The sequence below is a fragment of the Watersipora subatra genome, chromosome 4 (assembly GCF_963576615.1).
Source record: "Watersipora subatra chromosome 4, tzWatSuba1.1, whole genome shotgun sequence".
In the NCBI taxonomy this organism is placed as follows: Eukaryota; Metazoa; Bryozoa; class Gymnolaemata; order Cheilostomatida; family Watersiporidae; genus Watersipora; species Watersipora subatra.
In genome coordinates, this window is record NC_088711.1 from 3,820,992 (window position 1) to 3,844,886 (window position 23,895).

At 36.2% G+C, this 23,895-nt stretch overlaps 1 protein-coding gene across 1 annotated transcript; it reads left to right on the forward strand.

The window, feature by feature from the left end:
- The first annotated feature begins 5,436 nt into the window (after positions 1-5,436).
- LOC137395241 (uncharacterized) lies at positions 5,437-23,882 on the forward strand. Its single transcript, XM_068082092.1, has 15 exons — positions 5,437-5,581; positions 7,132-7,375; positions 8,337-8,401; positions 9,696-9,779; positions 10,035-10,244; positions 15,621-15,721; positions 16,202-16,334; positions 16,858-17,012; positions 17,239-17,377; positions 18,665-18,802; positions 20,040-20,194; positions 20,424-20,511; positions 22,133-22,239; positions 23,205-23,346; positions 23,462-23,882. Exons 1-15 carry the CDS (start codon positions 5,536-5,538, stop codon positions 23,617-23,619), a joined length of 1,965 nt encoding a protein of 654 aa, XP_067938193.1. The 5' UTR covers positions 5,437-5,535; the 3' UTR covers positions 23,620-23,882.
- The last annotated feature ends 13 nt before the right edge of the window (positions 23,883-23,895 follow it).

Below are 23,895 nucleotides of genomic sequence, written 5' to 3' on the forward strand. Positions count from 1 at the left end.
GCCAGAATGAGACGTCGAGTTCCTTTAGCGTATGGTCATGTGAATTGCAGGCTATAAAGAAGGCGTGTTTTTGCCAAATAATCGGCATTTCGTTAAGAATGGTTTGCGACCATTTGTACAGATACACGTTCTACGTCAATGTGAACATACGGTAAACTAATTTTACCGACTTGTCTGCTCATGATTTAATTTTCTTGGTAATGTGCCATGAGTGTGCAATTCCGCCGAAGTTAGCAATAACAAGCAGGTTCAAGTAGAATTAAATATGTATATTATTCGTGTCACACCAGCCAAAACTGTTTTATACGTGTGGTATAATTATGTGTTATGTAAGCATTAGCTTTGCTGATTAAAAAGCAAGTAATATCTTACATTAACTATAATTCTAAAAGTGTAATTTAGAAACAAGCAAAGCACAAGGAAATTGCAGCCCGAATTGCAGTTATGTTTAATTATATTATTAAAAACTGTGCATTCTGAAGCCGGTTGTTTACATGTTGTAAATATGATCATAATACAAATTTGAACTAGGTTAAAAAAGTCAAATCATTGAAACACAAATCATAAGACCAGATCAAGAGTATCAGGCTCAAATATGCAGTGGGCAAATATTCAAAACCTGTTAAGGGTCTACATTTATCTTTAAATAATTTTCAGTAAAAAACATCAATAAACCTTTCCATATAAACTAAAAATAACTTTGCTTCAATATCAAGTATAAAACAGGAAAAATGTCATGCTAAACAAAACACAGCTTGATTAAACACGTGTAAAGTCAATTTTAAATTAATTTAAATAAAAATCTTATGCTTTTTGTTTTGTCTATATTTAGCTCTCTAAATTAAGTATCAACTACAATATAATTATGTAAGCTTATAATATATTTTTAAAGAAAATTATAATAAATTAATTACGTGTAACTACCGATAATACTCTTCAATGAGCGTGCAAGCATTTACTAGTGAGATTGTTTGTTTCTTACTTTAGAGTAGCTTTAGTTTGGGTCAGTCAAAGAGTAGACAACTACGCCTTGCAGTAGCAAAAAAAAGTACAAAAGGCAACATTAATAATCTTAGTTATTGCTCAATTTGATGCACCCTGACCTGTTTCAATGTGTCAAAACCAGACACACGGCAGCGCTTAGAAGCTAGTTCGTCTATGCTGAGGAAATTCTCAGGATGGAGTGAAGATGTTTGTCTGTATGTCAGATATTTTCTGTGAGATGTTTGTACACCCTTTTTAAAGATAATAGCTTCTCACCTGACAAACGCTGCCGCCAAACGTTCAGAGAATTTAAGGCATATCGGGAGCAGAGCTGAGGCACCGCGTGAGGCTTGAACTGTGGAATCATGCAGCAAGCAGCAAGTTTGTCTTTACACGTGTTATTTCATTGCAGTTAAAGTTCATTTAAAGATTGGCTGGTATGGCAAGGCTGCCGGATCAATCGCAAGTGAAATGCATAGCAGCTCAAGTCTGCGTTTAGAGAAAACAATGTAACCACCGATAATACTGATCTTCACTTCCAGCTTTTCCAGAGGAGCGATTTAATGCAGATCAGAATTTTCATCATGAGACTGCAACCCTTGCAGCTTTTTATTCTCTGACAGGCACAACTTGCTTTTGCAGGTCTTCACTGCAGCTTATGTCTCTGTGATGTAATCTTGCTCCATTGCGGTCAGATGCTTTATGATGTCACACAGAAAGTGCCCTTCGGAGCTCTGTTGTGTCGTCCATTTTGTTTACTGCAGGTTAAATAGGTGCTCATTAATGGTGCTAAATAACTGCTTTTTCTCTGCCAACCGTCTGACCTCTCTTTAATACAGCACGTCTCTCTATTTCTCTTGTTCGTCAGCTGGTCATACAGATATCTACCTATTCAATCATCTACTAAAGTGCACAGACAAACATTTGAAAATACTAGCTTCTCTTCTCAGCGCATTACATCACAAGCTCTGATCATGCAGTTTTTCACAAATTTTTCCACATTGCAGGGCCAGGCTGATTCTGATATTTTTGTTACTACCAGAATACTAGCCTTAAGTGCATGCTAGAAATGTATTGTTAACAGAACCACCACTACATTAAAACAAGCAGACCCATTATAAGTGCTCATTTGGTACTCCCTCATCAAAAATATGGTAGGGTATATGAGTAATGTTTGACAGCTGTATACCAAAGGGGAGATAAAAAATGCAAATTAGATCTAAAAGCATGCGTCCGACAGCATAAAGATGTTTTTTACACTCCTTCAAGGTCACAGACAACTAGTGTGTAAGCAATAAAATTTGTTATGACCTATATAACAATTTCCTGCTAATGATCGGCTAAAGAAGATACTGTATATTTATCGCTTATAGACTTTTGGCTCATATACCCCTATATATGTCATGAGACAAGTACCCACTTGAATCTGAACATTCCAAAAAAGACTTCATTTAAACTTTTATATCTCTAAACTGGGCAGGTCTACAACGACAAAAATTACGGCAAATTGAAGCTTGATGTCTAGATGTTGTCTAGATGATGTCTAGATGATGTCTAGATGATGTCTAGATGATGTCTAGATGATGTCTAGATGATGTCTAGATGATGTCTAGATGATGTCTAGATGATGTCTAGATGATGTCTAGATGATGTCTAGATGATGTCTAGCTAATTTACTGGTATCAATATGAGGCTTGATGTCTTATCCTTATATTGATATTATTTTCATATGTATGACTTCAGTAGGTAAGTTCATCTTTTAACGCTTTAACCAGCGTCTGCCACTGTATTGTTCTTCTTTAGAGAGTAGCTTTTACAAAGCAGCTGACCTGCGCTATAACGCTATAGTATCTGTGTGTAAAATATAAAATATCAACACCGTATAAAGAAACTTTGTATGACCTTCAAATCTGTATGACCTGTAGCTGCCTTCAATCTTCTCGTACTGTTGACTTAGAAGGAAATCACCAGAAATCCTTTATTTTTACATTTCTACCATTGAGAAAAATTGACTGGTCGGTTCCACAGTTTATATCAACATACACCCATCTGATGTTTCATATTTCTATTCAGTTATATGTATTATATTCTGCCTTAAATACAAAATACTTTTCATAATATTGTAGACCCAACATCACTGTAGACCGACCTTGGATAGCTATTGCAATTGCAATGTTTTTGTGTCTATAGCTCACCACATACCTACTCATTTAATGATAACTTCGACAATTTTATTCAGGATTATTTTCCAACATTCTGATGTAATTTTAAATGTCAAACTAGAGGAGAAATATTTAAAATTATAAAAAAATTGAAAGGCAAATTTTCCTGTATAATATTAGTAGGCATGGGATCTGTAGACACATAAAGCTAGAAAGGAAAGCTCTATCGTTTGTCTTTATATGCAATGCATTTGAAAGAAAGAGCCTTTACCTATTTTATGGAAACGTTTGAAAGATAGGTCATGAGAATATCTATTATCACTTGAAACACTAATTTCATAAAGAATGATAAAAAAGAGCGCTTCATATACTAAGTGTCTCTTTCTCTCCCTCTACTCTCCCTCTGCCTCTAACAACTTACTCTCGCCTCCTCCCCCCTCACCCTACTGTAAGTCACTAATTTGCCACGCTGTTTTAGACGGTTTGATAAGTTGTTTGCTGTCACTTGAACTCCTCTCATTAACCTCGCAAAACTATAAGCTGCTCATTGGTAATATTCATATTTTCGTTTACAAACAAACTAAATTTTTTTAAGGAGAACTGGTGTAATATATATGTTTATGATAAACTCACAACAAATTATATTTGTTTCTCATTGGTTGGTGCTTCACTCGGCCACTACCTGTCATAGATACCGTGTAGTCTGTTTTAGAACATAGTAATGTTGAATTTTTTCCATCATATTTTCATCATTGAGTACATGTACTTGGGTTATGAATATTGCAACCAGCATCACAATAGCAGTAGCGGAGTAAAGCCACTATTACTATGGTTACGCTTATAAGGAAGGAAATGAAGGGTTGCCTAACATTTTGGTTCGTTGAGAATATTGCTATGATCCTTTACACCAATGACACAGCTTTCAACAAACTGCGCTGTAAATATTTTGCACTTTACTTTTCTCTCGGAATGACCTGATGATGTGGCCTTCAATGTAATTTGCTTTTACACACTGAGACCAGATAGGTTTCTGGATCTGGTTCATGTACTTTATGTTAACAGCTTGAAAGCAAAAAGCTGTTAATTGAATAAAAACATTAGCTTTAGCAAAGCTTTACATTAATTGTGTTTCTTAGTGTAGGAATGTAGGTGAACCTATTAATTCCTGTTATAACTATCTCTATAATTCCTGCTAAATGGAGCCCTCATGTTGCGTAGTAGGCCTATATGAAATGTGGCAAAGACGTGTACAACCTTTTAGTTAGCCTTCATATGATTCAAGGATTCAAAATTTTGTTTTTCTGAGAAGTGCCTACCAGCTGTGAGCGAGGGATGATTGACATACCATTGATTATTGATACGTTTATTAATTGGTGTTTATGGTGTTCCTACGGCGTTATATCCAAACAACATGGGATTCTTCCTAATGCATAGTGGAAGTCATAATTGCAGTAACTGCTTGATGTGTTATTGATTTATGGTGAGAACGACTATAGTAATAGTAATAACGTAATAGATACAAATTTGAGCGTTTGTTGGTTTGTTTGTCGTATGTCCAATTATAGAGATAAAGGTATAGGAACAACAAAAAAGGCTTTGCACTAGAATTGAACTCAGTAACATTAGCTTTGCAGACAGGCACGCCAACCACAATGCTACAACGCCACTCGGACACATTGCCATACTATGAAATAATTGTGAACATACTTATTACATCTGCTAATCTTTAACGGCACTGACTGTCTGTGTACTTAAAGAAAAATAAGTACCCGTTTTCTTCAAAATGCTATAAATATATACATGTACAGCATAAACTTAATTAAATTTATAGCACACACAGTAATACACAAACACCTTCATTTCATAGGTAGTTAGAATGATACATGTTGCATATGTTGATTAAAAACTAATTTTCTTTGCAAAAACATGTTTATTACTAGTGCAACGTCGCACATTCAGCTATTCATTAACTATAGCTAAATCTACGTCAACCCTCTCTAAAACTGACCAAATTATGTGATGTAAACCAAATCATGTGATGTAAACTAAATCATCGTGCAAACCAAATAATGTTGGATGTGGAGTTATCCTTTTTTATCCCAACGTTTAGCCAAAACATGCAATAGTTTTATGATCGATCCTACACCGGTGTGCCCAAGTTATCGAAGTTGCGCTCTCCAATTAACAAATTACGATTGAGAGGTAAATGCATAGAGCCATGAACCATCTTACCGCATGCTAACCGTTTTACGGCGGTTATCAAATTAACCAATCTGCTGAAAGGAGTAAGAGCAAATAGGTCAGAATACTGTGTCGGTACGGTGGACGCTTAGCATCTGATCGCATTTAATGACATTAACCTACCTATTTTAATCAGACACTTTCAACAATGCGGGTTATCATTTTTCTAACTTTTTTCAGTTTAATATATACAGGTGAGCATAAGCCGTGTCTTATAATTACATGTATTGTTCGTTCAAAGTAAACTGTTTGCGGATGGTAACACTACTAATCTGCATCGTTTCTTTCATTTTTTTTCAATAATGTCTAAAAGTGTGTAGTTAACTTTTAAATCTCCTAGTACTATTTCAACAGGTTTTATTACTTTCATGCTCACGCGCAGAAAGCTTTAACTAGTTTACATATTGTTAGAGAACTCAAGTGCTCTGACAATGTCTCAAATCAACAAGAAGTAACATTGAACATGGAATGCCTTTTGTATACAACACAATACGCTAACTCAAAAGTACTTTTTAATTGTTTGATTTTTTTATTATAAAATAACCAATACACGATCGATTATAAAAGAAGCGCCGTTTAATAAAGAATTTGTGACATACTACGTTAACAAGCTTTATTATTGCCTAAATGTTAACTAACCATTGTGTTTATCAGAATCAATAAAATTAATACCTGCATAAATTTTATTGAATATATTGTTCAGACATCGTTAAAATGATAAAATGAAAAATAAAAATAACCCATGTATACTCATAAGAATTATTTATAAAAATTAGTGAACTTTATCACAAATTGTCCGCATCACCGAGCTTTATATTCTGGATCGTTCTAGGGAGAAAAATGATGTGGTATGCGTTACGTTTAGCAAAGAAGTTCATTGGCAGGGTAGCTCGTCGGCTACTAGTAGTGGTGCTGCTTTGGTCTAAAAAGTTGCAGAAATTTATGTGATAGATCTCCTGGAGATCCATAATGTGGATCACTGATAATTTTGTGTAGCAAGGATACATGCATGATTTTTGCGATCTTTTAAGGTTCCAAGGTCTAAGTCCTTTGCCAAGGCCATGACGCTAGTGTCACGGCGTTTGAGGTTGCACATGAACTTAGCTGCTTTCATCTGGATTGCTTCGAGGTTATTGGTATCCTGCTTATAGTGCGGATCCCACATCTAACAGTCATACTTTATAATTTGTATAATAGATTTATATGCAATTTGTCGAAGAGCTTTTGAAGCATGAGAAATTGTCCTCTTTAAAAATCCTAACTTTTTATCTTTTTGTATCCATATGATATTGCCAAGACAAATTGCTAGAAAATCATATTTCTAGATATAAAGAATGCTAGCCAAATTGAAGTTTGCTTCCATCTAAAAAATACGGTAAAAGGTCATCAAAAGATGAATCATTTGAAAAGCACATTACCTTGCATTTTGCAATATTGAATTCTAGTTTCCGCCTTATCACTTACTCTGGAAGTGATTGTTTCAGAAATAAATGCTCAAGTAATGTTTTAACTACGTTTAATTTGATTAGTCAGCATTAAGTATCTTCGATTTTATTATTTTCAATGAGCTGGCTATACATGTCAGTTATAGAAGTACAACTATCGCTAAGCTATTACAGATTAAACGAATTTGTGTTGAATAAAAAACGTTGCTCAACAAATTTATCCTTTCCGCAATTCTAGTTTGTATGGTGAAGCTATTAGTCACATGTCGTGATAATTTAAAGTTTCTTTTGTTTTGTAGTGTACAGCCAACAAAAGTGTGCAAACCTGCCAATAGGACCAACTCCTTCTCAAAAAACTTGGTGGGTTGGAAGTTGGCAGTACTTCACAAGCAGTGTCGAATCAATCAGCATCAAGGAGACAGGAGAATATAGTGGAGGGAATTTTGATAAAGCGACTTGTGAGAAGGTCATCATACAAAAAAACCATACCTCGACCAGTGCTTTTGTCTGGGGATTCATGGTTCTGTCTAAGCCTTCTGGAAGGTTAGACCTTAACATATTTTACCAATCTTGTATTCTTGAATGTTGTTACCCGCTTGAGAAGTGAAAATATGAAGGACAGTTTTTAAAATGTAATCATGAAATTTATTAGGAGTTTTTTTGTTAACCTCTTCTACAAACTTTAGCCAAAAGCTCTTTTAAGTTTTATAATCACCATGTGGAAATAGAATTGAAAGTGATACTTTTTGTCAGTCTTGTAGTGATCAGCATTCACCAGGCATTATGTGTTTATCAATATAATATCACATATCACCACATTATCTACATATCATGAGTAGGGGAAGTAACTCTGTGTGAAGTAAAACCTAAACCTATGTGAAGTAACTCATGATAATTAAGTTATTCCTGCCAATTCCCTTGCACAAATATACTAAATTATTTTTATCATGACCCTAGTTCAATAGTATACCTGTTGTCTATCATAACTATCCAAACTTATTAAGAAATGGGGAATCTACAAACTTACCTTAATATAAATAATAATGAATTTATGTTGGGTGCAATTAGTTAGCTATTACCGTAAAACCTTTATTTGAATGCCATGGTGCTCTATTTTACGATCCATTTTTTAGAGTAGCGCTTTATTACAGATGACGTTCAAATAAGGGGTGGCTGTTGTACTTTTCAAACACCTTGTCAGAATGTTGAGAAGAAAAGTTTTTTACCATTTCATTGGTGAATCGAATGTCGCCTATATTTTGCACTCTCCTTCAGCTGGTGCGACATGAACCCCTTTGGATGCAAATAATTTGCTAACATACCTCCAACTTGTCGTAGATCTTTCAATAAATATGCAAGAGGAAACTGATACTTGTCTGTAAATGAGCTTATCTGGTCGGGTTGGAGCCATCTTTGATGCAGCTATTCACTGGCAATAATGACCAATCTAACTGTTAGCTAAGAGCAGCAAAGATGCTGAAATATTTAGAATATAATTTTGTAGTTCGAGATGCTATGGATGTGTGGTTATAAACCAACGGACTATCAACGTAATGGAGTTTAAAGAAGGTTAGTCCTATTTTATTATCGTTTTACAATTCTAGTGAGTTGCTTGCCTTATGAATCGATAAGTCTTATTAGAGGTGTGAAATCGACGTCCCTCTGGTCAACATCAAAACATGTATTGCATGGTCTCAACACCTTGACCGCCTCATCCATGATGTTGGCTGAGTGATGGTGGCAAAAATAATTCGCACATAGATGTGGTATCACGAAACTGTAAACATAGTTCATTTCTAAAAAAAACTTTCTTGTTCATATCTGATATGAAAAGCGGAGGGAACACAGACTTGCTCCTTTTTTACACCATCTAGTTTTATTATACTGTACATACGCGGGTGTATATTGGTGTACATTGGATATTTAACTACTAAATTGTCCGAATAATTAGGTTTATTTTGATTAAAACAAAGAATGAGGCAGCTCGCTATAGCACATTAAAATGATATTTATACCAGCACTTGTAGTTGTCTTTTCTACACAGTATAATACAATGCTCTTTGTAATAGTTGTTTTATTTTAGAGTTAAAAAGCTTGCTTGGCACACTTATTCCATGCACTTGCTAGACCTTTCCTGCCATCATAAGCTACATGTAATCGATGCTTACAGAAATAACTTAAATCTATTTGTAAATTCCATGACTAGTTGTATAATAGCTGGTGATAAGCTAATAACTGAGGCGTCAGCTGTTAGCTTCAGTTCAATTATTCTAGTCGGCCATCCATTAGTTTTGATATTGTTAATAAATTTGCGCAGATTCCTTAGTCTTTGGAGTTGTCTACCTCTTTCTTTGATATTTTGATACAGCTGCACCAAAGATAGGCTCGATTGATATGCTATGCTTGCGATTGAGGGAATGTGCACTACAATTAGATTATTATTTATAATTTTGTGGGATTTTATGCCATTATAGTCTTATTGGGAATAGGACTAAAATTTAAGGCTCGCACTGTGAATTAACGGATAAGGAGCTTTTGAATTGCTTAATGGAGTGCTTCTATTGGTTTAAAATTTTGTCTTCTTTTTGAATTGATAACTTGTTAAACATGGAATATTCTTGAAACGGCATCATATTAGTGAAGGTATATATTTTTCATGCTCTGTTTTATGGCCTTGTTCACTCTTTCCACCATACTCAACTTCTAAGTTCCTTTATGGGTTTTCTATCCAAACTATCTAACCCTCATATCCGTTTGTGATGGCAGTTGTCCTCTCTGTTGGCTTGATGTACACTATCTTCTGAGGCCATAAGTATGCACTGCTCAGGTCTACATGCTCAATGATATATATGAACTTTAACAGGGGCTTGTAGCAGCAACAGTGTAGCAGAGGCGGAACGCAGCTGTGCTGGAATTGATAATGGCGGAACTTTTCTACAAATTTTTCGTGAGTACCATTAACTGAGTTGATAGCAATAATAATAATAATAATAATAGTTGATGCTGTCCCACTTTAATATACAATAAATTATAATAAATCTACAAAACCTAGTTCTGCTTTTTAATCAGTCCTGAGCTGGTTTCTACTTTTGTTCTCTCTTGGAGTTCTAGTGCATGGCGAGACACCGGCACAAGCCATAGCTAGTCTTTGAACGCTGCACTGTTAGATACTGTTAAATATTACAAAACATTTTACCTGCAGGTGATGGCACCAGTCTAGCTGTCAACTGCAAGAACACCTTTGAAGGAGTGTTCCAATTCTCATATGAACAACAGTCTGCCGAGGGAATCTGTGATAATCCAGACAGTCGTATCTTCGCTTGCCAGGAGCCAGGTTCATCCTATAAGGGCAACCAAGTATTCCAACAGTGGTTTGAAAGTTGTCCTGGAAACGCTGGCTCTACACAGGAATGTGAGTATTGCCTCATTCTCTAGGTTTACAGCTCGCCTTCTGTGCTGCCGCTTGAAATACATAGGCTAACAAGTCCAGAACATTCCATGGCATGACACGGCTAGCCAAGTGGTTATTGGTCAACTCTCACACGACTTTCTTCTGCCTTTGTTAACATTTGATCAATTTGGTCACCGAAGTCCATTAACATAATTTTGTTCAATCAAACGCTAAATTTGTGAATGGCACTCATAATTTTTTCAGAATATGGAAATCTATCATAACTCAATCTAATACGGTGCATCCTCCTGGTTATGATGGCCCCATTTTAGGGTTTTTTTGCTTTACGTTTTGGAACACGATTTTTTTTCATTCCTCCCATACGATTTTTTGTCACCATATGACATCAACAAAAATGTCTCTCGAAACTCTAATTTGCAGTCATTGATCTGAATACATTGGAATAACGAAGATGTTGATATGCTATTTGTTGAAATCCCTTCCACAATGCTTGAAAGAGCTGAGATGCTCGCTCTCTCTCTGTTCAGGATTATTCGGTATAAGTTATAGTGAAAATGGAAACGGATAGGTGATAAAAGTTATAGTTAAACCGGAGACAGGTAATAAAGATTAAGGCGATGACAAAATTAAAGTTTAGTAAAATGCATACAATAACTTAGCCTTAGGGTTATTTTCATTTATTCATTTCCAGCTTTAGTAAGTTAAATTCATTTAAGTTAAATTTAAAGTTTAGAGCTCCATGGTAGATGTTTGGGCTCCCGTGGTAGATTTCTATACCACTTATACAACATTTTTGCCTTGCGATGCCAACATTGGATATGAATTAATGTTGTATGACGGGAGTCCACTGTGAAAGAAAAACATCAAAATCTCTAGTTTTTAAAGATTCATAACCATTTCACGGTGACATTTGGAGTTGCTTCACCTTGCCATTTCAACTTAAAGGTTGGCTTGCAACAAAATTCACATTACAGTTATTTGGCATCAAAAGATTCACCATGTCTTACTCTGCTGTGTTGTAGGTGCAAAATATGTGGGAATGTGATTACAAGCTCTTATAAGCTCAAAAATGAAAACCCGCCGTAGATTGGAATCAGTTCATTTCTCTGATGTAGTCATTACATTTGGTTATTGTTTTGTCACGTGATGTTCTCACGTGAATTGAAAGGCCAAGAAAAGGCTCAATATAAAACTTTTTGTAGCACTAGTTTATGACAAACACTTCGGGTTTTACCGAAAATCCCGTATCAAATATAGATGCTTGCTGCTTTACAGTTTTGTTTCGGCTTGGTCTAATCGTCTAGTCGTAATCTGATCATGTGACCCATATTTCGCGAATAATTTCTGCAGCATTTTTCGATTATCTCAGGTGACAATCAGGCTCGGCATGTTTATTAAACAATGATATGTAGTTTATGTACTCCTTCGAGTTAAGGTTGAAATCTTAAACGAATTTTCACGGTAGGTCATAAGATATCAGTGCTGAAAGTGATAGCATTACAATGACGATAGAATTGACAGGTAAGAACAATAGACATGGTTTTATTGAATGCATGAAGTATATTTGTAAAAATATTACGACGAATGAGGTTGTGTGAAAGTCTAAACAGGAGCCATCTTGTACAACTACGTCCCATTTGAGCCGTTTTGGAAAGAGATTCCAATCTACTGCGGTTTTGTGATGGCTACGGTTGACTGTTCGTTTTTTTAGCTTTTAAGAGCTTGTAATCACATTTCCACATATTTGGCACCTACAACACAACAGAGTGAGACATGGTGAATCTTTTGATACCAAATAACTGTTAAGTGAATTTTGTTGCATGTCAACCTTTAAGCTATAACAGCCTTGTCAATCTAATATACAATGTAAGGCTTGTCTAGTTGGTTGTTCAGTTCTTTGTCTGACAGTTGGACGACAATATATCTTAAACCATAACTGCCACGAACAACTTTTATCATATTTACTAGATAAATCAGACATGCTGATTCCGATTTTGTAATCAAAATAAAGATTAGGCCACTAACTTTCAGAGTAATGAAGAACTTTTTATAGCGTTTTAATATCGGTTTCGAAAACAACACGATCGGCATAACAAGCTCCGCCCATAAATACTTGACGTAACCTAGCTTTTTAGGAACAGAAGTTACGTAGGGATGTTTAGACCGATTTAGAATAATAGAGATGGGTGTTTTAAAATCCATTAATATCTAAATTCAGCCTTAAAAATAATATCAGTCTTTTCTGAAAGGTAGATAAGCTATTTAGCATTGCATATTTAAAAAGCGCAATAACAACGCTAGCTCGTGATAAAACCGCGCTTTTTGAGCTCATTTTTCTCGGCGTCCAGCCCATTTAAACGTCATGTAACAAGCTGCGAGCAATTTTAAATAGTTTATATCCCTTTCATAAAAAACTGAAACTATTTTACAGGCTGGATTTAGATAATAATGGGTTTTAAGACACCTATCTCTATTATTCTAAATCGGACTAAACATTCCCAACTTCCGTTTCTGAAAAAGCTAGGTTTCGTCACATATTTATGGGCGGAGCTTGTAATGCCGATTGTGTTGTTTTTGAAACGGATATTGAAACGCTTTAAAAAAGCCTAAATGACTTTGAAGGTTAGTGGACTAATCTTTATTTTGAGTACAAAATCGGAATCAGCGTGTCTGATTTACTTAGAAAATACGATAAAAGTTGTTCGTGACAGTTATGGTTTAAGTAATTTTACATCTATATGATGTCTACCTGGTGCAGCAGTCAAAGTAACCATTTTCAACAGTTTCTGTTGTGAGTTAGCATTCTCAGTAAAAATACCATCAAATTGGGTGGCGTACTACCACAGCAATACCACAGTAATACCACAGTAATACCACAGTAATACCACAGTAGTACCACAGCAATACCACAGCAATACCACAGTAATACCACAGTACTACCACAGTAATACCACAGTAATACCACAGTAGTACCACAGTACTACCACAGTAATACCACAGTAATACCACAGTAATACCACAGTACTACCACAGCAAACACGTTGTGTGGTATTTTAACATTTTTATTTTTTGCATAACGGTATCAGTCAATTATCTGTATTTCCAGTCACCACTATTTCCGGTAGCATTATTTAATCCACTTGCTTTATGATTTTTACAGAACAATTCTCTTGCGAGTAAACAAAACCTGATAGAAGCGAAAAGGATATAAGCAATAAGCAATATACTCAGCAAAAAACTTACAAATATAAAACTTACAAATATAAAACCTGTTTTGGGAAATAAAAGCATTCCAACTTAAAATTTATATGAATAATTCCCACTTTGTCATTGTGTCTGTCTGTTAGTCTGTAAATGCTGTGCATTTCACTTTTTTACCGATTTCATCAAAACTTCACACACATATGCTCCGTACCTTCTGTCATTTCACTAAAATAATAATAATAATTGGTCTTAAAATTCCATCTAGTTCTTGAGAACCAGCCTTTTAACACCTACCTGCTAACCTACCTACCTGCGGGCTATCCGTTTAAAAATGAAAGAAATGCCAGGGAATGCTGCGCTAACTTCTAGTGTATATGTATATATACACACACATATATTTGTGTGTATGTATATATATATATATATATGTATGTATATATATATATGTGTATTTATATACGAGGTCTGATCCAAAAGTTCCCGGAATTGAGTTGTATACTCGTGCATATTCACACGATGGAAAAACCCATTGCAGGGTTGGCTGGGAAACACCTCTGGAGTGTTGTCACAAAATTTCAGGTTGCTATGACAATGCGTTCTCATGTGAGCTAACGATATGTCAAGGTCTGTCCGGTGCTTCGGTATTTTAAAAATTTTTTTTTATCATCATGTCTAATTAACAGGAACAGCGCATTTGCATTAAATTTTGTGTGAAATTAAGAAAAACAAGGATATTACGACCTTTAAAATAAAGTTTTGATCATTCTTGAAAGCTTCCTTAAAATCGTTGCAAGCGTGCATCCTGAGCTCGTTTTGGTCATCAGTCAGCAAGCTTGGCACGAACTTTGCTGCGACTCGTTTAATCTGTTAAAAATTGTTTAAATTGTCAGTTAAAACTTTTTGAACAGTTCCAAAAATAAGTCCAGTCTCTCAAAATATCTCTAATGGTTAAACGTCGATCTGGCATGACTAGTGACCTCACACTGTCAATTTACGAGCAGGTTCTTGCCGACGCTGGTCTGCCAGACCTCGCGTCATCTTCAGTGCTGTCTCTACCTTCACAAAAACGTTTGTACCACTCAAAAATTTGTGTTCTTTATAGACCAGCATCTTCAAAAGCAGTAGTTAACATTTCAACTGTCTGAGTACTTGTTTTCCCTAATTTCGCACAAAATTTAATGCAAATACGCTGTTCCGATTGATTAGGCATGACGATAAATTTGTTAAAAAAAATACCGAAGCACCGGACAGACCTTGACATATCGTTAGCTCACATGAGAACGCATTGTCATAGCAACCTGAAATTTTGTGACAACACTCCAGAGGTGTTTCCCAGCCAACCCTGCAATGGGTTTTTCCATCGTGTGAATATGCACGAGTATACAACTCAATTCCGGGAACTTTTGGATCAGACCTCGTATATGTATATTTCACAAAGTTTGTTTGTACTTGTCTAGTTATAGCTATTAAAATCTTGGAATGAAGAATCTGTATCACGGAAAGTTTGATCCCGGAACCTCCCTTTCCCCAGACGATCTGCTAAACCCTTGTGCTACGCGAAGTTGATGGATTTATTGGTCGATATATGTGACTATGTGGATGAAAATACGCTACCGCTCTCCGTTACGGCGCAATGTCATTCTATGTATTATTAAGAGCTCACTTAAATTAGCTATTGGCAATGTGCCAGGCTAATGGCAAGTGGCATTGTTTATAAGTGTGGCATCGTTTATAAGTGTGGCATCGCAATCACTGCTTATAAGCTGATTTTTAATACCCGTGTAACGCCGGGAATTGCGCTAATGTATATATATATATATATACATATATATACATGTATATATATATATATGTATAAGGGACAAAATGAAGGGTTGCCAGTATTATCAGTCATGTACGTTGTACATGTATATGTTGACTGAAAGTCAAGCTTGTCTAGTGAGGGTACTAGCCAATAGAGTTGATTATAGTGCAATTTATTTGCTGTTGGTATTCATACCAACCTAGTTATTGCTCCAGTACTTTCACTATTACCCAAAATCAAAATTGTGTTATAAACTTTCTCTTACCAACCACAACAACTTACTTTGCTGCACTGATTTCAAGGCTCTGGTTTTGGTTTTTGTGAATTGTTTCATGCTAATAATTCAACAACTCCTGTCTTTTGTGCAGATAATCTGTGGTTCTGTCTCGGTTCCTGGACTGATCCAAATGACCCCCACAAGAAGTACGCCGCCATTTCAAAGAGTGGTGAGCCCCTCTTTGAAAAACGAGTGAGCTCCATCTTGATATTGCATTACTAGAGTGTCTTTAACACTTTAATGACTATTGTATGACCTACTGACCTCATGAGTATTGTGTGACCTACTGACCTCATGAGTACTGCGTCACCTACTGACCTCATGAGTACTGCGTCACCTACTGACCTTATGAGTATTGCGTCACCTACTGACCTTATGAGTATTGCGTCACCTACTGACCTTATGAGTATTGCGTCACCTACTGACCTTATGAGTACTGCGTCACCTACTGACCTTATGAGTACTGCGTCACCTCTGACCTCATGAGTACTGCATCACCTCTAACCTCATGAATACTATGTGACCCTACTGACCTCATATGTATTGTGTGACTTATTGATCTCATGAGTATTGCAGAAAATGGTAACTATTGCTTAGCCTACTCACCTGGAGAGTATTTACCAAAAGTCCGACCTTTTTAAAATTGCTTACATAAGCTGCGTGGTTATACAGATAAGATGTCTTTTGACCAAAGACAACCAGCAATTGCTAAATAATCAACTGAGATATACGATGTCAAGTACACCTTCTTGCAAAGAGTTGGCGGATGAGCGTGATGGGCCATGGAGAATGGTGACAACTCCAGGTCAGTTAATTGATCCACTCTTTTATTGAAGGTGCGAGTCATGATTTTACACTCATTGCCTTTTCATCATAATCCGGTCAGAGTTCTTGGCTGAGCAATTACTTATAAATATCCACCTGTGTTTCACTTCTATGACTTTGAGCTCAGGCCACCTTTTTGACACATTAACTTGATCCATAGAGTTATCTCTCTCTTGATAATTAAAATATGAGGTCAATTTCATGAATTTAGATGAAGGAATTAGGTTTATCTGTCTTCTAGTCGTTAGCAATTGTGGTTTCAACTGAACCATCAGGTTAGCCTGTCATTAAACAAATCTGTGCGTGTAATAGAACTAGTCCTTTACAGTCTGGTCAGTTTATTACGCATGATCACTCCACTCACTAATCAACAGATGTAACAGACGCAAACATCCCTTATGCTAGAATGGCCAGCAGTCACTCTAGCTAAGAGAAGCATCCCTCGCACCAGTTCCGTGTCCAGTTATTGCTACTCTTATCACTATATTATTATAATTCTTTAGCCCTGACACCAGACCAAATGGATCACCTCCAGCCATCCTGTATGCTTCCCCAAAACTTCTCTGGAACTTGGTTTACCTCATCCGAATATGACTCAGACGTGAAGATAAATGCCACCCACATTCATTTCAACACTCGCTACACCAGCTTCTCATCGGTAGTACAATGAGCGTATAACTCCCCATCTTATAGTTCAGCATTTATAGTTAACGACCTTCATATATGCAATCATGGCAAATAGACACAAATATATAGCTCTGTACATTGTAGGAATCACCATATAAGTCTGTAGACAGTCGAAATGGCCATATAGACAGTAGGCATGACTAGATCTATAAACATGTTTGCTGGGATCTCACATTTTACCATTCTTTTCTTGACAGGTCGACACATTCTTCTCGTGCCAGCAGACCCGTGACACACGATTCCTAATGAAACAAGTAACACAAGGTCGCTGTGAGGTTGACTATGTGTGCTTTGAGTTTCTTCCTAGACACCAGAATATTATCAGATTCAGAATGGGTGAGTTGATTATTGCAGGCAGCTGGACATAATAACAACAGTAATAATGTCTGGCTAGGCCCACGGTGTAACATACTTTGCAAAACGGGAAAAATGCTTCACCTCTCATCGCTATCTCTATGCACAGTCATTAAAGCATGAACAGCTTCAAGAATAATAATAGGTCGTGGTCTTTAGCGTGGAATGACCACACCCTTGGTCCACATTTTATCAAAGCTCTTCATTGGTATTTATAACATGTTGCCGATAGCTTGGCAAGAAAAATAATGGCTAAATCTATAATAACAGCAATAGTTATTTCAATATTGTATGCATGTTGTATGCAGCTCAGAAAGAATGCATGTTGCACAGAAGACACGCAGCCATTTCCTCTGTCCTTTTTCATCTCCCTCCCTATACTACTAGTATAGGAATCTCTAATCAGTGTGCATTCCTACTTTTCAGATAATTATTGTTCCTTGATACGACAATATTTTAACTTGAGTTTAAAAATTTGTTTAAATTTTCTTGCTAACTTATCCTAACTTATTTAATTGTGATGAGACAAAGCACTTGTTTTTAGACATAGCTTTCCTTCTGAAGATACAAAGGAATCTTAACTTATCAAGCAGTAAAGATGTCATTTCTATTGATTTGTGTTCTGCACAATTATGGTTTTACTTGACCCAAACAATTACACAACAAACAAATGTGGAAAGAGCTTTTTTAAATTCAAATACTGATTGAACTAATCAAATCGGCAATCCATTCATGATGATAGTATTACTATAAATGGCTAAGGATGGCGTGGGGCCGTAGTGTATCACACAAACTCACTATTCATGCCTACACTCAGAATGTGTTCAAATTCTAAACAGACTTCATAGCATAAAATCTTAGTATTTTCAGTTTCTTGTCTATAATCTTTTATATACACTCATGTACATCTATAGTCTTTTATACACACTCATGTACATCTATAATCTTTTGTAATTTACATTTACAGAGCCTGCATAAACACTGATTTTATCATAAAAAGTGATACAAATAAATACCTCCATGCACACATATGGCCTGTTCCTAAAGTTGAGTAAGCAGACAGCTCACATTTTCATATACTTTTCGCATTACATAGGTGCATGCAATTTTGTAAGGCGCGATTTTGTGTGATCTCGATCTATCCTATGTTGATTTTTTCTTAATACTGCTTTGAGGGTGGCATTTGGTCATGAGCTCACTTGTTAATTTGCAGGAATATTCTAACAAGCTAAGTTGGTCTGGTTTTCAATCCTATGTTTGTTTCTGCAGGCAAGCCCTATCGGGATGATAACAACGAATATTCTGGCCCGGATGGCATGCTGAAAATATTTCGGCTAGCTTGTCGTTGGTCGGCATTTACAGTGAGCCGTACAGAGAACCTCAATTATGTTTATCAGACATTCATATGTGAGTAGCTTTTACACTCTAAATAACCATCTACCTGGCCGTCCACTGATAGATGTAAATTATGGGAGTGCTTAGTTCCATTTTAATACGGTAGGCGCTCCTACAACGTAAATCATCCGTTCCTGGACCGTTTACGTTACAGGGATTTACGTTATTCGAACAGTAAAATACTTTTAAATTGCCTAATCTGTTCTTTTCAAGCTCACCCCTTTGGCTACACAAAAAGGAAAGACTAGAATGAACTTTTTAATTTGTGGGCTGTACTGTAATTTGATTGCAGTAATTTTACAATAAGTTGGTGGGAGCGCACATCTTCAACGTTCATTCACTACAATTTGCTCATTTTTTATAAACAGCAAAGTCTACTCTGCAAAGTAAAACTAATAACGAATATTTTATACATCTACAAGAAAGCAAAGCAGAAAATACTTTCACTATAAAAAGAGCAGTACTACATGTTCATCTTTTATCTGTATCCAGTGGTCAAGGTTAGAATAAAAAAACTTTTGACGATACGCCAACTCTCATCATTCAGATTGGTAGACCAAAGTTGTAACACCTGCACTAATTGATCGCCTTCAAGTATTTATGAACAATTGCACAGCTACCTATTCTCTGTTTTGTCAACACATCTGATAATCTATCACGACGAACTAGAATGTCATGGAAGTTGTATAATTTATATATATAGTTTATATATAGTAGATATAACGCTATACGCGCGTTATGTTTTCTCTCTCAAGTGCGGCGAGATAGATTACCATTCCAATCGAATTTTTTAAAGTAGTACGAAGCAAAAACTTCACATAAATTCTTTACACTATTTGGAGTTTACGTTATAGGAGGCATACATTATAGAATGTATTGATTATAGGAGGTATACGTTATAGGAGCATCAACTACATTTATGTACATTTTATTCAGGCTGTTTCACCTCAATAAAGACATTATTCAACAGAATTTGTAGTATGAACAGCGTTGTTCAATTGGTTTGTTATAACAAAGTCGATCAAAAATACTAGGCTCTGCTTTGCTTAGAACACAGGCTTTGGTTTGCATTTCATATGCCGTTTAGTTGCATCATAAATAATACTCACTTGGCCAATTTCGTAGAAGGCTGACTGGCCCATGGAAACTTATATGACTTGATTAAGCGGCTCCCTTGCTAAACCCCCCAACTATCACAGATTTTTATTTCTCAGTTTATTCAGCTCTTCTGGTTACTCACTGCTTTTAGTGAATCCACCTGCCCCGGTTGAGTGCCCTATCGGTGGAATATATAACTTTACTCAAACGGGTGTCAAGCAGTTCAAGTATCAAACAAAGATTCGTGGTGTGACTGAGAGGCCCCGAGTTGGATATCAATGCGATAATGTAGAATCTGAGTTCAAGGTCAGTTTATTTGCGTGTATACACATGCACGCAAATATATTCAGTAGTTGTCTACTAGGTGGCATACTGAGATTTGGATTTGCACCCTATAGCTTGTTAAATGACCCTTTGAGTCATAATTTTGATAGCATTTTGTCTAACACATCTAGCAGCTCTGCACTTCGGAAGTTTGGTTTTTAATCGTCTAATTTTGCTTATCTAGACTAAACATGTCTTATTCATTTGGTAGGTATGTTCATTCAACCCAAATACTGTATTCTTGGATACGGAGAGATGTGCTACTGTGGATCATGTTGGTCGCCCTATTGGTGAATATGGTGAGTACTAGAGGCTCCAATATCTGCATAGCTGATCATATATTATGAATTCCTTAGGATTCATTTCTCTAAGTTGAAGTTGAAGAGTCTAAAGGGATTTGATATGTTGTAAAATTTAGTTTCTTGTCAAACTTTAAATGTATCACCTTTTCTGATTTTGTATAGGTTGAGTATAAGTAGGTGCGTTTAGCTTCTAGCCCAGGGAAATAGCTTAATAAAGGTCGCGCCTCAGGTGTACATCCATTTGAATCAGTGCTTCTAGTTTAGTTATTATATTTTTTGTTATGTAGAGTGAAGTTTCAATCTTCTATTATGTGAAGGTGGGACTAAAACCTGATGCAACAAAATTGTTTTTGAAAAAAGTGGAAACTATTACACAGCCAGTCGTACTGTTGAAAATTCCTATCAATAGACATGTGGTAAAAACATGTAGAAAGTTCAACTCATGTGTCTGCCCGTCGACTTGTTTCATAACAAACTGTTGTTTACTAAAATTATGATTGTCAGCAAGGTTATGCTTGAACCCACAATGCATCAGTCAGCAGTGCTGAAGGCTAAGTCAATAATACTTAATATAAAGTGGCTCGTCTACGGTTTGTGGCGTTTGTAATTACTGTATGCCATGGGTTAGAGTACGATGTCCATATATATATATATATTGCTACTAATTATACTGTCTATATATATTTACCGTAAATTACTGCTGTAAGCCGAAAATTAGGCACTAAATTTCAAGCTTAAAAATCCTTCGACTTATACGGCGGTCACGATTTTCGTGACATGAATTCTTGTAAAGTTTAATTTCAAAAAGCGATCGCGAATCAAAATTGCATGATATGACATATAGGGATTTATTTATAAAATAGTAAAATGCTAGTAATCCTACTCAACACAAAATGGATCAAACACAAAGGCTCATTCTTCACCATTCAAATTGTCGCGGCTAAGATTCTCTTCTGGAATAACGTATTGTTTTAGAATTTAATGCTTTTTTCGTAGTATCTACCTACAAGCCCACACTTCGGTAATCCATTTGACACATCCACTATCGTCCATCCATCCTTTTTTATACACAAATCACGATTCCTGACAGAAATAATGAGAACTCCGTTTTGACGGAGATATTAAGTGACAGTTTCGGTCTGTTGGTTAGGCAGGCCAATACGCTGGTGAAGTATTGTTTTTTGTGCCTTGTGGTCTTCACTGAAACCTTCATCTCTCGTTCTTTTATTAATTGTATGCATTACCGACAGCACAAAAATAACATAGGCATTTTTGAATGCCATTTTCTCAGCTACGCATCGCCCACTTCTGATGCCGACTGAACTATTAGCTATCAAACAATTCGAGCCAGAGAAAGGGTCGACTTATACGACAGGTACATGTCAAACCCAGGATTTTTAAACCCAGTTTTAGATCTTGACTTATATGCTGGAATTTACGGCGTGTTTGTTTACATATCAGTCTTACAGCGCTCTGCCAAGTAGTTATAAGATTGCCCTTACTTTGGTAGGCGTCTCCTTAAGTATGTAAAATATAATATTGCAGAGTTGTTCTTCCCTGTGGTATGTTGTTTAGCAAGTGCATGAATGTGGCAAGACAACACGTGTTGTGATTGCAGATGAACCAGATAACTTCCTACAGTGTGTTGGCTACTGGCAAGAAAATCAGCAGTCGTATCTCGTCACACATGACACTGAAGATCCTGTCGCACCTTTCAGATGCTGGGTGAGTGAATGCCTCACTCTTACATTTCTCATTTAGTTGTTCTGAAGATTTTAATTGTAGTGAGGCAACTGTTTCAGGGATACTAATTTGATTCATGGTACAATGCTAGCTTTTGTTCACTCAACTCGTTTATTTTCAAGGTAGCATCAGGCTTCCTCATCCTGTCGCATATCTAATCCACTGTAACATCAGTCTTACAGCGCCAAATATTTAAATTGAAACAAACTGAAATTCCATTCCGTAAATGTTCTCGCTATTCAACGCAGCGTTCTACTTGGTTTTGTATAAATTACATAATTTCTTGTTTTTCATAGCAATCTACTGCATTCTGTTAGAATTTGTTTGCACAGAAATTTGTAACTTTTTGTTCATCACAAAAATACCTCTTTATTCACATTGTTGAAGAACTTGCAAATTCAACGATGTGGAATATGCTATTTAATGAGGGGATCCATAACTTTTGATTCTACTGTGACATGAAATGCCCAATTTTATAAGACAGACTTACTTATAAGTACAGCTGCCCAACTCTATAGTCCGTCTTCATCTGCTTAACGCTCTATTCTACATAGATACAAAACTTTAGGCTGTATCAAAATGCATAATTCCTTATTCCCCATCCAGAATCCCCCAACTATTTTACACAGGGGCGTATAACTCTGACCCCAAAAGTGCATAAGGCTTAATTCTGCACAGGAATGTAAATCCAGAAATATGATTTCCTTGTAGAGCTACAAATTGCCTTCTACATTTTTAGCCTGTTCACACCCTTGCTGTTATTTTACAGACCTAAAAAATTTCTAACTAAAATTGTCAAACTGATGAAATTGGACTGATTGAACATGCTTTCCCATGCATGCCACATTGTTCTATTGTCATATCACATCCATAAATACATAAGTAAGTAGGTAAGTAAGTAGGTAAGTAATGTAAGTAGTGAACTATGAATATATTTTAATTGGCAGGTGTATGAGAGGCTTGGTTGGAAAGATATAAGGATGTCAAGAGCTCTGAGAGCAGCCTGTGGCCCATCACAAACACCGAGGAGCTCAACAGATGCTGAGGGTGCTAGTTTGCAGCTGGAGCTACACGAAAATGAACGTGAATGTAGGTGCTATCTCTTGCTAGGTACTAATGGAATTTTCAAGAGTTGACAAAACAAACTAGGTACAATGTCCTGCTCATGTACAAGTTCAGCAAAGTCAAGTCCTTTTTGTTGCAGTTGATGATTGTCCGCAGAGATTTTTGGATGGCCGTGACCCATATATGAAGGCAACGATGGTCTACATACTTTCTGCAGCCTCTACAAGCACTTGCAGTCTGGCCTTAACCTTTGCTTCTGTGTGTTTAACACTATTCCATGTTCAGTTCACCTTATAACATTCCTCGCCCCTTATTTAACGCATTCCAATGTTTAAATTCCTGTATATTCCGTCATAGTTTCATTCCATTTTACTATTTTTCTGTTTTATATCATAATAGTTCAAGCTGTGAATTATTATGGCAATTGTACAATTTTAACTGGACAATGCGTCGCCATATATCTATTTTTACACTTGACCAGATGGACTTTACATTTTTCATATGATGCAAATGTATGTATGCGAATCATTGTTTGTCAATAAATCTTATTAGACATTATAGCCTATCACCAGT